Source organism: Branchiostoma belcheri, unplaced genomic scaffold (genome assembly GCF_001625305.1).
Source record: "Branchiostoma belcheri isolate BF01 breed outbred unplaced genomic scaffold, Haploidv18h27 scaffold3, whole genome shotgun sequence".
NCBI classification, from domain to species: Eukaryota; Metazoa; Chordata; class Leptocardii; order Amphioxiformes; family Branchiostomatidae; genus Branchiostoma; species Branchiostoma belcheri.
Window position 1 is genome coordinate 5,108,098 of NW_017803909.1, and position 13,870 is coordinate 5,121,967.

The 13,870-nt window shown below is 43.9% G+C and overlaps 1 protein-coding gene across 1 annotated transcript; it reads right to left on the reverse strand.

Annotated features, from left to right (window-relative positions):
- Window positions 1-14: 14 nt before the first annotated feature.
- Window positions 15-13,299, reverse strand: LOC109474004 (atrial natriuretic peptide receptor 2-like). The gene is made up of 15 exons (XM_019774200.1): window positions 12,530-13,299; window positions 11,406-11,565; window positions 10,497-10,686; window positions 9,801-9,945; window positions 9,526-9,597; window positions 9,134-9,319; window positions 8,010-8,118; window positions 7,544-7,655; window positions 6,789-6,938; window positions 6,354-6,431; window positions 6,049-6,153; window positions 5,708-5,779; window positions 5,163-5,319; window positions 594-685; window positions 15-376 (listed from the first exon to the last, which is right to left on the reverse strand). Exons 1-15 carry the CDS (start codon window positions 13,263-13,265, stop codon window positions 284-286), a joined length of 2,457 nt encoding a protein of 818 aa, XP_019629759.1. The 5' UTR covers window positions 13,266-13,299; the 3' UTR covers window positions 15-283.
- Between the last annotated feature and the right edge of the window lie 571 nt (window positions 13,300-13,870).

The following is a 13,870-nucleotide window of genomic DNA, read 5'->3' on the forward strand; positions in this document are numbered from 1 at the left end:
AGTTGCCTTTCCCTGATTCAGAAAACTAACTCCATTAAAAACCTATTCAATACATTGCTAAAGCTAAATCATATTGAGGTAAAGGACATCCAGATCCTACAACTAATGATGAGAGAAACTCCTTTTGTGCTAACCCCGCGCTGTATAGCAGCAGCAGTGTATGCTATAAGTTAGATCTCTCCTTGTCTCCATATCCCATACTTGAAAGGCGTCAATGGGATCCTACATAACTATGTGCTATTTGTGCTGCCTTTATGTCAGTGCTCTGATCCCCTCCTCACGTCTAACACTCTAACTCTGGAACTATCTCCTCCGGTAAGGGTTTGTTAAAACCATTCTTTCCGTAAATCCAGTAGGTTTGGATGGACTTTCCTTCCTAAAGAAAAAAAATATGAAATTATCGTCAGAAACTAAGACGATACCAGTACCAAAATATCTTTGTGTTTTTTTTTTAAAGAAAGCGTCGGCGGAAATTAAAATATTACTGTTATTGGCAAGATATTTACTCATTTTTAAATTATAGAGATCACGAAATTATTACACTGTATGCGATAAAAGTGGAAAAGAAACTAACGATGTAACAACTTTATCACCTTGATATCAACATCCCCACGTTTGACCATGCGGAACCCTCCTATGCCCAGTAGAATATTGGCACAGTCCTCACTAGCCTGAATCTTCATGCCTAGAATAAGATAGAATGCCCGAGAGAATTACCAAGGACGCAGCAAAAATGTAGCAAACACCATAAGATGGACAGGCGTTATTTTAAGACATCAGCAAGAAGGTGCTCCCCTTCTTAAGTTTTATCTACATTGTTGGAATGCCTGGTCCACTACACTTCTATAGATGTTTGCGTGTTGTCGTCAAGATAACTCCGCATCAAAATATCACTGAAAGGTTCTATTTTGTACACTTTTGTACATCCAAAATCAACAACGTTGGATTTTCACCTGAAAGAGAGAGATGCCCACATAAGCCGCCCTTTCATATAAGGTGCGAGTCTTTCTAAAGGCCGGTCAATAAGAGTGTTAGAGCGGCGGGGAAAGCTGCTTACGTGTGATAATGGAGAAAATGGGACGTGTTGACGTCATCTGGTAATCACAAGAGTAGCCTGGGTACCATCCGGATTTTCGCTCCGCAACGCTCGTGATTTTTTCGAGCGTTGCGGACCGAAAATTCGGATGGTACCCAGGCTATTACAAGAGTACCCGGGGATTTAATGCCGTACAGGTAGTGAAACATAACAGATAATAATCCTCTTTTAGAGACGATCTGAGGTAAGGGATTTAACCTCTCCACGAAAATGCAGTATTCATCATCTGGTGGCCTTGCAACCAGCTTAAAAAGAGAGCGCACAGCTATGGCACATATACAGCAGAACCAAGGCTCTCAATGGTTGTGCCATTCCCTGCTTACCTTCTCCGGTTGTCTCCATCGTTAGTGCCACGCTGACGGTGTCGCCGAACACCGAGTAACGCGGCATGTTGAACCCCACCACGCCCGCTACAACTGGGCCTGGGGAAAAGATATTTAACAACTTAACTCATAGGGAATTCGAAGAGGTTCTTGTTCTTGAAAAAAATACTGTGCAACACCCCTCTGTTTGGGGAGTGCGCTGCGTCGTTATTGTTTCCTCAGATGCTGGAGTACGGCTTCCTTAATTGAAGTTGTCAGGTTTTGTGATTTCAGAAATGTCCTGAGGAAGCGCGTTCCAGTCACTGACTGTCTGAGGAAAACCTGTCTGAGGAAAAACTGACTGAGAAGTATCTGCAGCAGTGTTTATGAAATGGTAGAGTCTTGTAGGAATTTGGGTTGGAGTGTCGCGATTGGAGGTCCAACGAATTCATAAGACTGAAATCAATAAAAGTCTAGATTTGACTGTTTGAATGTTTTAGGTGTGACAAGTTGTTCACTGTGTACAACCAATCAGTTATAACCCTTGCGCGCCTGCGAAGCTGGTCTGTTACGCTGATTGGCGGTTCTACTGGCTGACCACGAAAACTTAGCTTCAGTCCAGGCTTACCCGTGTGCATCCCCAGGCGGACCTGCAGCGCCCTGTCCCCGAGGAACCTGCTTCTGAAGCCGCAGACCGTGCTGACCAGGTCCAGGGCCATGGTGGCGATCTGACCGGCATGTCTGTTCCCATTGCGTACAGGGAGGCCGGACACTACCATCGTACTGGCATCAGCCACGCTGTCCAGCTGGGAAAATACGCACAATACTACATTTTCTTCTTTATTCTTTGCAAATGTAAGTTTCTCAGTTTTTATACCATGCTACAACAATGGCATATGCAGTACGGCACATTTGGTGAGAAAGAAACACCAAGTGCAAATAAGATTGATAAGATAGAAAGATAAAGATTTTTTAAAAAATGACACAAACTAAGAAAAAATGTGTAATTGTTTCTACCAACCTGGGTCACGTCATAGCGTTCAAACACCTCATCAAAACTGTTGTACAGGTCATTCATCAGGTCTATCACCTGGAAAGACAGGATGGATTCGTGAAATCGTGGATTTCTTCACGACGAACAGAATGACTATATAAGTGATGTGCTAAAAACATCTTATGTGAATGGAGCAATGAACACGACGTTTCTTCATTTCATCAATGGAAGTAAGATGATAGCTGACCTCCATGGCCTGCAGCTCGGAGCAGATAGAGGACAGGTTGATGACGTTACAGTGACAGATGGTGACCGTCTCGAACGCCTCGGCGTTCACGGGCAGGCCGGCTTTCAAATTATCAGCCACTCCCCTGGACAGAAACAGTACAACAGACTTGGATAACGTTTCTGCTAGCAACTTGATTCATAGTGCAGTTTTTAGGGCTTGAGAAACAAATATTTTCCAAGTAAATATTCTAGTCACTATTCTTATCTACATACTGAGTTGAAACAACACTTCCCGAATATGTACTGACATTCATGGAGCAAAAATGCCTAAAATTGTGACATAAAACGGCTTCTGGTAGGATCCAGGGCTTATTTTTGGGGTGCCACCCACAAAATAAAGGAGACATCTTGGGATTTCTTTCTGTACTGTTTTAAATGCTCAAAGTATGGAATACTAAATGCAAAATGTGCTAATGTAGTGCAGTATATGTCAATATCATATAGATTGAATGATTCAGAATATTCTAGTTTTGCCGCCCTGAAATTGCACTGGATGCCTTTAACATGAATGTAATGAATATGAATATAGTGGGGAAATGCGTGGTTCATTTACAGTGCAACGACAGACAGAAAGGCGTTGGGGATTACTTTGGAAGCATCCTGTAGAGGATGAGGTCAGTTTTGTGTTTCTCTGCTCGCAGCTCCTCCGTCCGTCTGTGCACCAGGTCCTCCAGGTTGTTAGTGTACGACTCCAGCATCGAGAACATGTGGTCAACGATGTTACTGCGTCTGCATAAGATCGAACACAAATTCAACGCGGATTACAGAGGATAACCTCCTTAAAGGTTCAAACAATATTCTTTCTTGATTAAAGTTGAAATTTTAGATCCAACACAAAGAACGGTTCTCTCGCCTAGAGCTTTCGTTCAGCCACTCTGGTCTTCCTCAGTAGACTGACCCAGTGAGGCTTGAAGTGTGACGTCAACACTGGGTTAAATCTGGTAGACTACTGAGGAAGACCAGAGTGACTGGTCAAAAGCTCTAGGCGAGAGAACTTCTTTGTGTTGTATCTAAAGTTTTAACCTTTTAAACATGTAGCTACCAACACAGATGAACTTTCATGATAATATTCTTTCTTTTGTAAATTCATTACCATTTTGTCAGACATTAGGAAACCAGAGAGTCATAGTGACACATAGGAAGAGATTATCATGCACAATATATGAGTATATGAGTCGACTTTTGGCCTCATCTCTGTTACTTACTGGCCCTTGTTGAGCTGTCCGATGGCGGTGTCAATCAGAGAGAACTCCGGGCGCGCCTCCGGGTCCTCCTCCCAGCTCTGCTCCATCAGGGAGATGTACTGCCGCGGCACCATCGCGTCCCTCACCCACGGCCGGAACAGTGGACTCGTCCGAGCTTTCACCCGCTCTATGATATCTGAAGGAGCAACAGAGTTGAATCATGTCAAAACTAGAAAGGTAACATTTGCAAAGCAAATGTTTACTTTCGCATATGGTCTGCTCTGTTAAATCTCATTCAAATACATTCATATATATGGTCAGAGAGGAGCCTAAATCCCTCCTGCGATAAAATTGCAACATGATGTAACCCAACACTAGTAACCATGGTGACAGACGTCTGGTTCAGGTCATTGACCTTATTTGTTTGGACAAGGTGAAGAAGAAGAGGAAACAGAGCAAAAACAATACATTTTCTTTGGTAAACATAATTAATTGAAGAACTGGAAAATCCGTACCGAAAGTGGGTATATCATCAGTTTCGTATGCAGTCCTATTTACGATTATTGCATGAGCAATGAATTAAATAAACTACAGTGTACCTTGTGGCGACATGAGTGACATCATACAGTACGGCGCACCGCGGACAAATATCTCCTGCAGGATGATCCCGAAGCTGTACACGTCACCCTTCTGACTGCCCTTCTTGCTGGCAGTCTCCACGGGCTCCCGTAAGTGTTCAGGAGCCGTCCACAACATGGCTGAAAATAAGAACGCAAAGCCAGCAGATGACTTCCATGGAATCATCGTAAGCTTGTAACTCATCAAGATGGCGCTACAGCAAGGAAAAGATATGCACTGATGAAGTACAGAAAGTTGATCAGGCAACTTGGCATGTTAGGCCTTGTTCACACTGCGACGCCTGAACCGCGATTCGGCTAGAATGGGCACATTATTCGTTGATTACTGCTCTTAAAGTTCATGCCACGTATATTTTGATATTGCATATAGATAAAGAAGTATAACCCCGTAATCCGTGACCGGGTCAATATGTAAAGTAAACCGGTGAAGTCACATTGGAATCACATTGCGTTCAGATGCAAATCGAGATCCGGTAGAACTGGTTCTAAACTACCTCCCAAGGTCGTTTGGGATCGAGGCGCTTTCAATCGATTTGGAGCGTTCAGATGGGGTCACTTGAATCCGGCTTAGGTGGAAATTGGATCGAAACCGCTTACAGCGTATTGGTATGGCCTTACTGCCATTTAATACTTAAATTCACGAACTCGTCCATTACATACCTGCGTATTCCCCCCTGGCCCGTGCCCGGACCCCCGAGCCTGCCGACATCTCTCCGTAGTCGGTGATTTTCAGCATCCAGCGGGAGTCGATGACGCAGTGGGAGGACTTCAGGTTCCCGTGAGACACCAGCGCGCTGCGGTGGAGGAAGTCCATGCCCTGGGGGGAGGCGACAGCGTACACGTCAAACATTCATTTTGTTCATCCGTGAATATAGTTTCATCAGGTTGGTATATGCAGATATGTAAATATTGTACGCTTGGGAATGCATCCATAGCAGTGCTGCAGTGCAATGTGAACCAACTGTAGGAATTGCCCTGAGGAAGGTGACAGACGGTCATCGAAACGTCGGCTGTTAATAAGACACTTTGTTGTGCAAAAAGAGCCTCTCGTCACTCAGCATCTGTTCAAATTTTCATCATCATCTAAACTAAAGTGAATACTTCATCTCTCAACATGTACAACTTTTAGAAAATGGCAGATCACTTCAGAAAATGGCAGATCACTGTTTTGACCACAGAGAGGATCTATTAACGACTTTTCAGACCTTCACAATGTCTGTGATGAATGAAGACTTGAAAGTCCAGTTCAGCTTGATGTCGTCATTATGCAGAATGTCCTGTTATAAGATGAGAAAACGACATGATTTATTCTTTAAAACAAAGAGGGTTCTTTGCTGCAATGCAAAACATATCTGCAAGTTTTAAGTAGGCTTACATTTACATTATATGCCGTAAATTTGAAGGACAGTTAAGTTGAGGTTACGCATTAATCTATGTAAGCTCGAGGAAAAAGTACAGGTGACAAGATATTAGAGACAAAGATAGTGCTGAGGTGTAGTCTAGCACCACTTGACCACGAAGTTTACGGAGGGGGTGGCGGTGTTACCTGTAAGCTCCCTCTGGTACACAGCTCCATAACGGTGCAGATATTCGGCGCGTCCACGCATGCTCCAACGAACGGAGTCAGGTTTTCATGACGAATCTTACTCATCTGTGAAGACAAAAGCATGTGGATTCAGGGTACATTCTCTCCAGATCTCATCTTGTCAAAAATTACATGTACATTTTCTGTCTTATCATATATCAATTTGATTAGATCATCTTATGTAGCAACTGGTGTACGATATCTTTATGGACAACTTGTCAGCCTGTTTTAAAATGTACGATTCTGACCAGGAATCAGCTTAATACCTGGAACAGTTCATAGAGTCGAGCAGGAGTCAGCTCAAACTCATCAGGAGGGACATGCTTCACCGCGACCATGGAGTTCTGAAAAATATGATAAAGGTAAAAATTTAAAAAAAGGATAAATCTCAGAAAAGCTGCAAAAAGGTCTGTAGCTTGTTTAAAGTGAAAACTTTAGATCCAACACAATTAAGATCTCTCACCTAGAGCTTTCGATCGCGACGGGAGCCGACATCGTCTACCAGATACCTTTGACCCAGTGTTGATGCCACACTTCAAAGAAGCCACGTGACAAGCCTCACTGGGTCAGTCTATTGAAGAAGACCAGAGTGACTGGTCGAAAGCTACCAACTACCAACACAGATGAACTTACATGATAGCTGTAACTTGTTATTACGTGATATCGCGTGATGAGAAAGGTTTTGATTGGTTGCTCCTGACCTTGTGGTGAGCGGCGTTGACCTTCTTCTTGTCGTGCAGCAGTTCGACCATCTCCAGGTCGTTAGAGAAGGAGGAACAGAACGGGTCGGCGGACGTCGACTTACTGGAGCGGGACGTGCGGGACGTGTGGGACATCCGCCGGGAACCGTACTGCGGAACGGACAGACATGGCATACACTTTTCATTGTATTTCTTGAAGAAAAAAAAGATTTTGTATTCTTTTTTTCTGATCTTCTGTCTATTGTCTTCGGGTATACATACATATTGTTTTGGTTAAGTTTGTGTTTGTTTGTGTGTTCGTAGTTATCTGAATGCATCAAATCTGAGTGGCAGGAAGGGGAGATTTTGTAACCGCAGACTGACGTTAAGGTCAAGTTGGCAGTCTAACTAATCTCCGCCCCTGAGGCGTCGCCAAAAACTGTTGGTCGAGCATTGGCTTTAAACCGTCGCCGCGTCAGCCTTTAATTAGAATTTTCCGTAATTCTTCACTGTTTCAATTTTATTAACTATAACCCAACAATCAATCACACCTAGAATTTTCTGAACGAATTCATGGCAACAATAGCTCGATTATAAAGCTGTCTGGAAATATATGTTTTTGCTTGCCGCCCTTAAGCTTCATAAGTCATCAGTTATAACACGTCATGGACAAACATCATGTGCCACTCCGGTTATAACTCAGACTCACCATAGGTAAATATTTGTGGAACACGTGATGGTGAAGTGTTCTGTTGTGGTGTAATTATAACCCTCACCTTTCGCCGTGTTACGTGCGCGTGCCGATTCCGACTGGAGTCGATGAAGGTCAACTCTTCGTAGTTAATCTTCCACATCATCTGCCAAACTTCCTTTTTCACCATTTTCTTCCTAAATTAAGGTTTTTGTGATGAAAGAAGAAGTGATTCAACTGCCCACATCAGTACCCATCCATGTTAGTAGGTAAAGACAATAAATATTCAAATTTGTAAATGTTTTAACTGTTCTGGATGGAAACGAACTTATGAGGCGGAACATTAGTCAAAATGAGTTATATTTTTGGCCCACTGGCGGCTTGATATGGTACTGCGGCGGAACTTCCGGTTTTGATATCTCATGATCAAGACATGCTAAGGACACGAAATTTGAATGATAAGTAGTTCTTGAGGTGGGAAAGAAGTGACATGAGTTTGGGCCCCCTAGCGGCTTGCTCTGGAACTACAGACACCAAAAACATCGGCAAACCTGATAATGAAGAACACGGCGAAGGCTGCCAGGGTGACGACCAGCAGTGATGTAGTGGTGGCGGCCACGATGGTGCTGGAGTCGATGGCGGCGCTCTGAGCGGGGAGTTCTGTGGAGGGATGTATGCACACGTATACTCAGGCTTTATACTAACATATGCAGTAATTACGTATCCTTTCTCGCTTGGTGGTTCATGCTATTGAAATGTGAATATCATTTACCAAAATCTGGTACAAAATACATGTCCATATAGCCTGACATTAACTAGTTCAAAAGCGTCTCTCTCTCTAGCTCTCTCTCTCTCTCCTGCTATCCCGAACTTCTTTCCACCCTTTCTTCTCCCTTTTTGTTCCCCATGAACATGTATCTTCATGGTGTTACGTTTACGCCCGGGCGTAAGCGTCTTTAGCAACGTTGTGTTCAACTATGTTAATGCTGTGTTCAGAACCAAGGACAGGACCCTTCAACTGTGTGAATGGTGTGTTCAGCACCAAGGACAGGGCCCTTCAGCTGTGTGAATTGTGTGTTCAGCACCAAGGACAGGGTCCTTCAACTGTGTGAATGGTGTGTTCAGCACCAAGGACAGGGTCCCTTCAACTATGTGAATGGTGTGTTCAGCACCCAGGACAGGGTCCTTCAACTGTGTGAATTGTGTGTTCAGCACCCAGGACAGGGTCCTTCAACTGTGTGAATTGTGTGTTCAGCACCAAGGACAGGTCCCTTCAACTGTGTGAATGGTGTGTTCAGCACCCAGGACAGGGTCCTTCAACTGTGTGAATTGTGTGTTCAGCACCAAGGACAGGGTCCTTCAACTGTGTGAATGGTGTGTTCAGCACCAAGGACAGGTCCCTTCAACTATGTGAATGGTGTGTTCAGCACCAGGGACAGGGCCCTTCAACTGTGTGAATGGTGTGTTCAGCACCAGGGACAGGGTCCTTCAATTATGTGAATGGTGTGTTCAGCATAAAATACAGGTCCCTTCAGCTGTGTGAATGGTGTGTTCAGCACCAAGGGCAGGTCTGTTCAACTATGTGAATTGTGTGTTCAGCACCAAGGCCAGGGCCCTTTAGCTGTGTGACGTTTCCCGGGTTTTCCATAAACAGTGACGTGACAAAGACCCGTACCGTCCTTCGGAGGCCAGACTCCCCCGGGCCAGTTGTGGTAGGACCCGCCCACCAGACTGTGGAACTGCCTGGCTGTCTTGTTGTACTGCGCGATCATGCGGACCTGTTTAACACTGTGGTGAAACAGGGCGTAGTCAGCAACTCTGTCGCCATCCTCGTCCATGTAGACTGTCTCATTGCAGAAACCTGTGTTTTATGAGAAATTAAGTGGATGTTAACTCATTGCCCGTAGCTTTTGCAGTCATATCATCCAACATTGCTTCATTGACTTTGCTGGTCCTCACATTGCATCATTGCATTCTTACATCAACATACATTAAGCATGTTCATAAAATTCACGAAAGTCTTGCAAAATTATGCACATATGAATGATGTGATAAGAAGAGACCTACCTATAAAACTCATGTTCCGCATGTTCTTACTAATCTGGATTTCATTTGGGTCCGGTAATTCATCTGGAATTCCTATAGTAAGGAAAAGAGACAAGAGAACAATACACAGTACATCATTTGAGTTGCTACCGTAGCGTGAAACAGCGATACACGTCAGAATAGTTATGATACACATCAGAAAATAAACTTATCAAAAGGCTAAATTTTCTATGAATAAATTTGTCTCAACTCTATCAGTTCAATGTCCTTGTTATGATATAGCCTAAAGTTCCTACCTGGAAGAACCCCAGAGCCTTCGTCAGCCCTGACGTCCCTCCCGTCGGTGTGGATGAGTGTGGGGGCGAACGTTCTGAGTAAGGACTGGTACAGTAACTGCACGGCGTTGTACAGGTTCGACATCTCCACCAGCCTCTCTACGTCCTAAAGAGAATCGTTAAAACAACAACGAATGTCCATGTTAGAATTAGAGTAAACACTCTACACATTTCTGGGTTTTGAAGAGTCTTGCAGTCTGACCAATAGTACAGTATGGAAGTACAAATGGAGGCTTCTAAATGTATCGAATGCGATTTCAGGCCTAGGGCAGCACAACTGGAAATGTGCTGAACAAGGCAATCTTTCTGATATTGACACAAACTGCTTCACATTAGCACATTTGTGTCAGCACTTTGGGCATTAAAAACTGCAGAAACAAGCCCCAAGATGAGTCCTTTGTTTTCTGGGTGGTATCTTAAAAATCAGCACAGGGCCCTTCCAGTGACCATTTTCCGTCAGAATTTTTGGATTTTGTTGCTCCATGAGGGTCAATATACATTGAAACAGTGTGGTTTCAAATCAGATAAGTAACTAGAATACATGTATTGGATTTGAAAAATCGGGTTTCCAACCCCTAAAAACTGCATTGGATGCCTTTAAACATGCGCCATTTACAGATTAACAAATACTAATGCAAAGCGGGGTGGCCACCTTACCTCAACGGTTTTAAACTCGTTGTCGTCCCCTTTCCTGGGAAGGTGAACTTCAGATGTAGGCATCTTGTCGTTGACCCTTTTTTGGAACTCGCTGAGGTCACAGCCGATGGCCAGTGTCCAGCATAGCCTCATGACGGACACGTAGGCTTCCCGCGCTTTTCCGTCTTCTGTGTCATTCATCCTCCACGCCCTGAGGGACGTCAAACGTGATGTATCAAATATAAGAATATCTTTTCCTTAAAGGCATCCAATGCAATTTCAGGGCAGCAAAACTGAAAATATTCTAAATAAGGCAATCTGTATGATATTGACACATACTATCCCACATTAGCACATCTGAATCGGTATTTCATACTTAAAGCATTTAGAACTGAAGAAAAAAGCCCGGCCCAAGATCTGTCCTTTATTTTCTAGGTGGTACCCTAAAAATCAAGGTCCTTCCAGTAACCGTTTTTCGTCAGAACTCTGGGCATTTTTGCACCATGAATGTCAATTTGCATTGGGACAGTGTTGTTTCAACTTAGTATGTAGATAAGTGACTAGAATATTCACTTTGAAAAATCTGGTTTCCAAGCCCTAAAAACTGCACTGGATACATTGAAAAAAGTATAAAACTGACTCTATTTGGACGACTCATAACTGCCTTGCAATTTTTCAGTCTTCTGTCATTAGCTGTGTATAACGTACTCGGTTCTTTTGCTCTGCTATTACTGTAAAAATGTGTAAATCTATTCCATAGAACGTTGTGTGTTTTACATGACTTTGATATCACTCGTCTTTGTATATTTCCAAGCTATTATATACTGGCATAAGCTAAGACACGCATAATACTACATCGCTTTGAAGACAGTTACTAGTCCTGTCACACAAAATTCATCCTAACTGTAGGATGAAAGAAAAAAGCGCTACCTGTCCAACAGGGCCAGGTCTGTGATAGGTTTCCTCTCCAGGGTGAGGAAGACGAACGCGCCATCGGTCATCCCGAGCTCGTGCGCCGCCAGCATCAGCTGCCTCTCGTCCCCGCCGTTCTCCTCGTGGTGCACCAGGGACGACACGCATAGGATGATGACTGGTGCAGGGCACGGAGGTAAACGTTAGAGGACGTTATTGGGAGGTTTAATGTATGTGTGTGTGTATGTGTGTGTGTGTGTGGGGGGGGGGGTTAGTGGAGGCTGGGGTAGAAGTTTGGATATCTTCATTTTGGGAACTATATTTACGGCTGAAGAATTAATACTGGGTGACAAATTTTAAAAAGTGAAGCAAGCAATGCAATAATTACTGCGACATAACTACAAAGACATAACCTGATGATGACAGATTTATAGATTTATGCGGGTTTGCTTTAATACATATTTCAATCATTTGCCTAAACACCATAGTTGCATGGAGACAGACGTTTCTACCTCGCAAAATTGCCAAAGTGTCACGCTTTATGACTGAACACTTATTTTCATAACTGGTTCTACCGCGGATGACTCACTAACGCACAGTTATTACACAGTTGATATTAAACTTTGTACTGCCATGTATGATATTAATAATAGCTGACTCATTACATCCTCGCTGAAGGAGGAGTTTCCTGTGGAGCTGGTCAGGCCACCCTTTTACAATGGGAACCAACAGGTGGTGGGTGGCGGACAATAAATTTATTCTGTGTCGTGAGTACATAATGTATACTCTTCAAGCAGAGGTTTAGGCTTTGGGCTTATTGTTGACTTGTTTAGTCATTTTTATCGGGCTTTCTTTCTTATATTAGTAACTTTTTGGCAAATGGTTACTGCCAGGCAAATGGATACTGCCTTGCCAATTTGATACTATATTTGTAAGCAACGAAATATTTGCTTGGAGATTACATAATGTACAAATGGGGGTTAATGATCATGAAACATTATTTGAAAAAATTATCAAAGAAAAATCCTCACTTAGTCATTTAGTAAATGTAGCTAGAGCTGTATTATTGTTAGGATGGAGATATACACATTTCCATTATTACAGCAATACGTATGATAAGTATTAGAAATCTCAACTCTTACTTTGAGAGTGCGCCGCGGCTTCTCGCAGCTTCGCCTTCAGCGTTTCTCTGCTCGCACCTGGCGCCACGTTGATCCTCTTGACCAGCTGAATTTCACTCTCCGGCAGCTGAATGGTCAGGTGGCCTGCCAGCAGCTGCCACGACTCCTCCTGGGAGGCGATGACCGCCACTTTGGTCCAGCCGAAGTGCGTGACCACCTGGGTGTAGATGGCCGTGGTCTTGTTGGGCGGCCACGTCGTCCGCGCGAACGTTTGGTACTTCGTCTTGTCGGACAGTTCGGGGGGACTCGAACAGAAGGGAGAAATGAACGGGATCTTCAGTCGCGTCATGGTCTCAGGCATGACCTTACACATGTCCTCACACTTCACTCCGATAAGCCCGACCGTCGATGTCTGGGAGGGACCCAGGAAGATGCTGAAAAACGACGTCATGCCGTAGAAGGCGTCGCACTTCCCGTCTATGCTGCTGCTGCGGTACTCGTAGTTGAAGCTGATGTTGGGGAGGGATCCCGGCCCGTAGTTTATGTTGTCCACGGCGACTTTTGTCACCGCCTCCAGTTCCGTGTCCTTGGGAAACACCAGGGCGAAAGTAAAGCGTTTGTTAGTTCCCAGAACAGCTTGGTTAGGAAGAATACAAAGTACCAACACAACAACAACCTCGGACAGGCGTTGAAATAGCAGCATCTTGCGGCGAGGCAGGTCTCTGTTCACCGGCGAAATCATAGATCCAGTCAGCATCCAGGATACGGTACAAGTCCGCAAAACTTGAATGAAGTTCAGACTCGAAAAATTGTTTGACAACTAATTGGCAATCTTATCCGATGAAGATGTCACGCCATCTTCTTCTGAGAACTTTTATATCATTGAAACGGACTCTCGTCAACTATGGAAACACCAGAAAGCATGTGTTCCCTTTGCACTATACGTTGTTTTCGTAATACATGTATAGAGTATGAGAAATGTCAACAAGCGATATTTCCGTCGTAAGCGGAGTTTGTTTGAGCAGGTAAAATGAGAACCTATGACAGGCGACACGTGCCTACTGGTCCGGTGGTAAATATGGTCATGTCATAGGCAAAGGGGGGAGGTCGGAAGGAAGGGACTGCTGCGTCGGTCTGTAAATGTTGACTTACCGTTTAAAGATTAATAAAAGTTAACATTAACATGACTGTATTTTTTCAGGAAGGCGTGAATTTGGAAGTATAAGGATGGCAACAGAGGGGAATTGGACAACTCAGGAAATTCACTTTTTCGGCCGAAGTGCCTGGTCCCATTGCTTACACATCTGATACATGCGATAAAGCATGTAATAAGGTCCATAACATCTACCTTAGCCTTTACAT

Bases quoted from the DNA above. Each gene is read 5' to 3' on its own strand.
- LOC109474004 (XM_019774200.1), bottom strand. From the start codon at position 13,265: ATGCTGACTGGATCTATGATTTCGCCGGTGAACAGAGACCTGCCTCGC. The intron at 9,598-9,800 runs GTAGGAACTTTA...TCCTTACTATAG, and splicing joins AGGCTCTGGGGTTCTTCCAG to GAATTCCAGATGAATTACCG. The intron at 7,656-8,009 runs GTTTGCCGATGT...ACCTTAATTTAG, and splicing joins GCCGTGTTCTTCATTATCAG to GAAGAAAATGGTGAAAAAGG.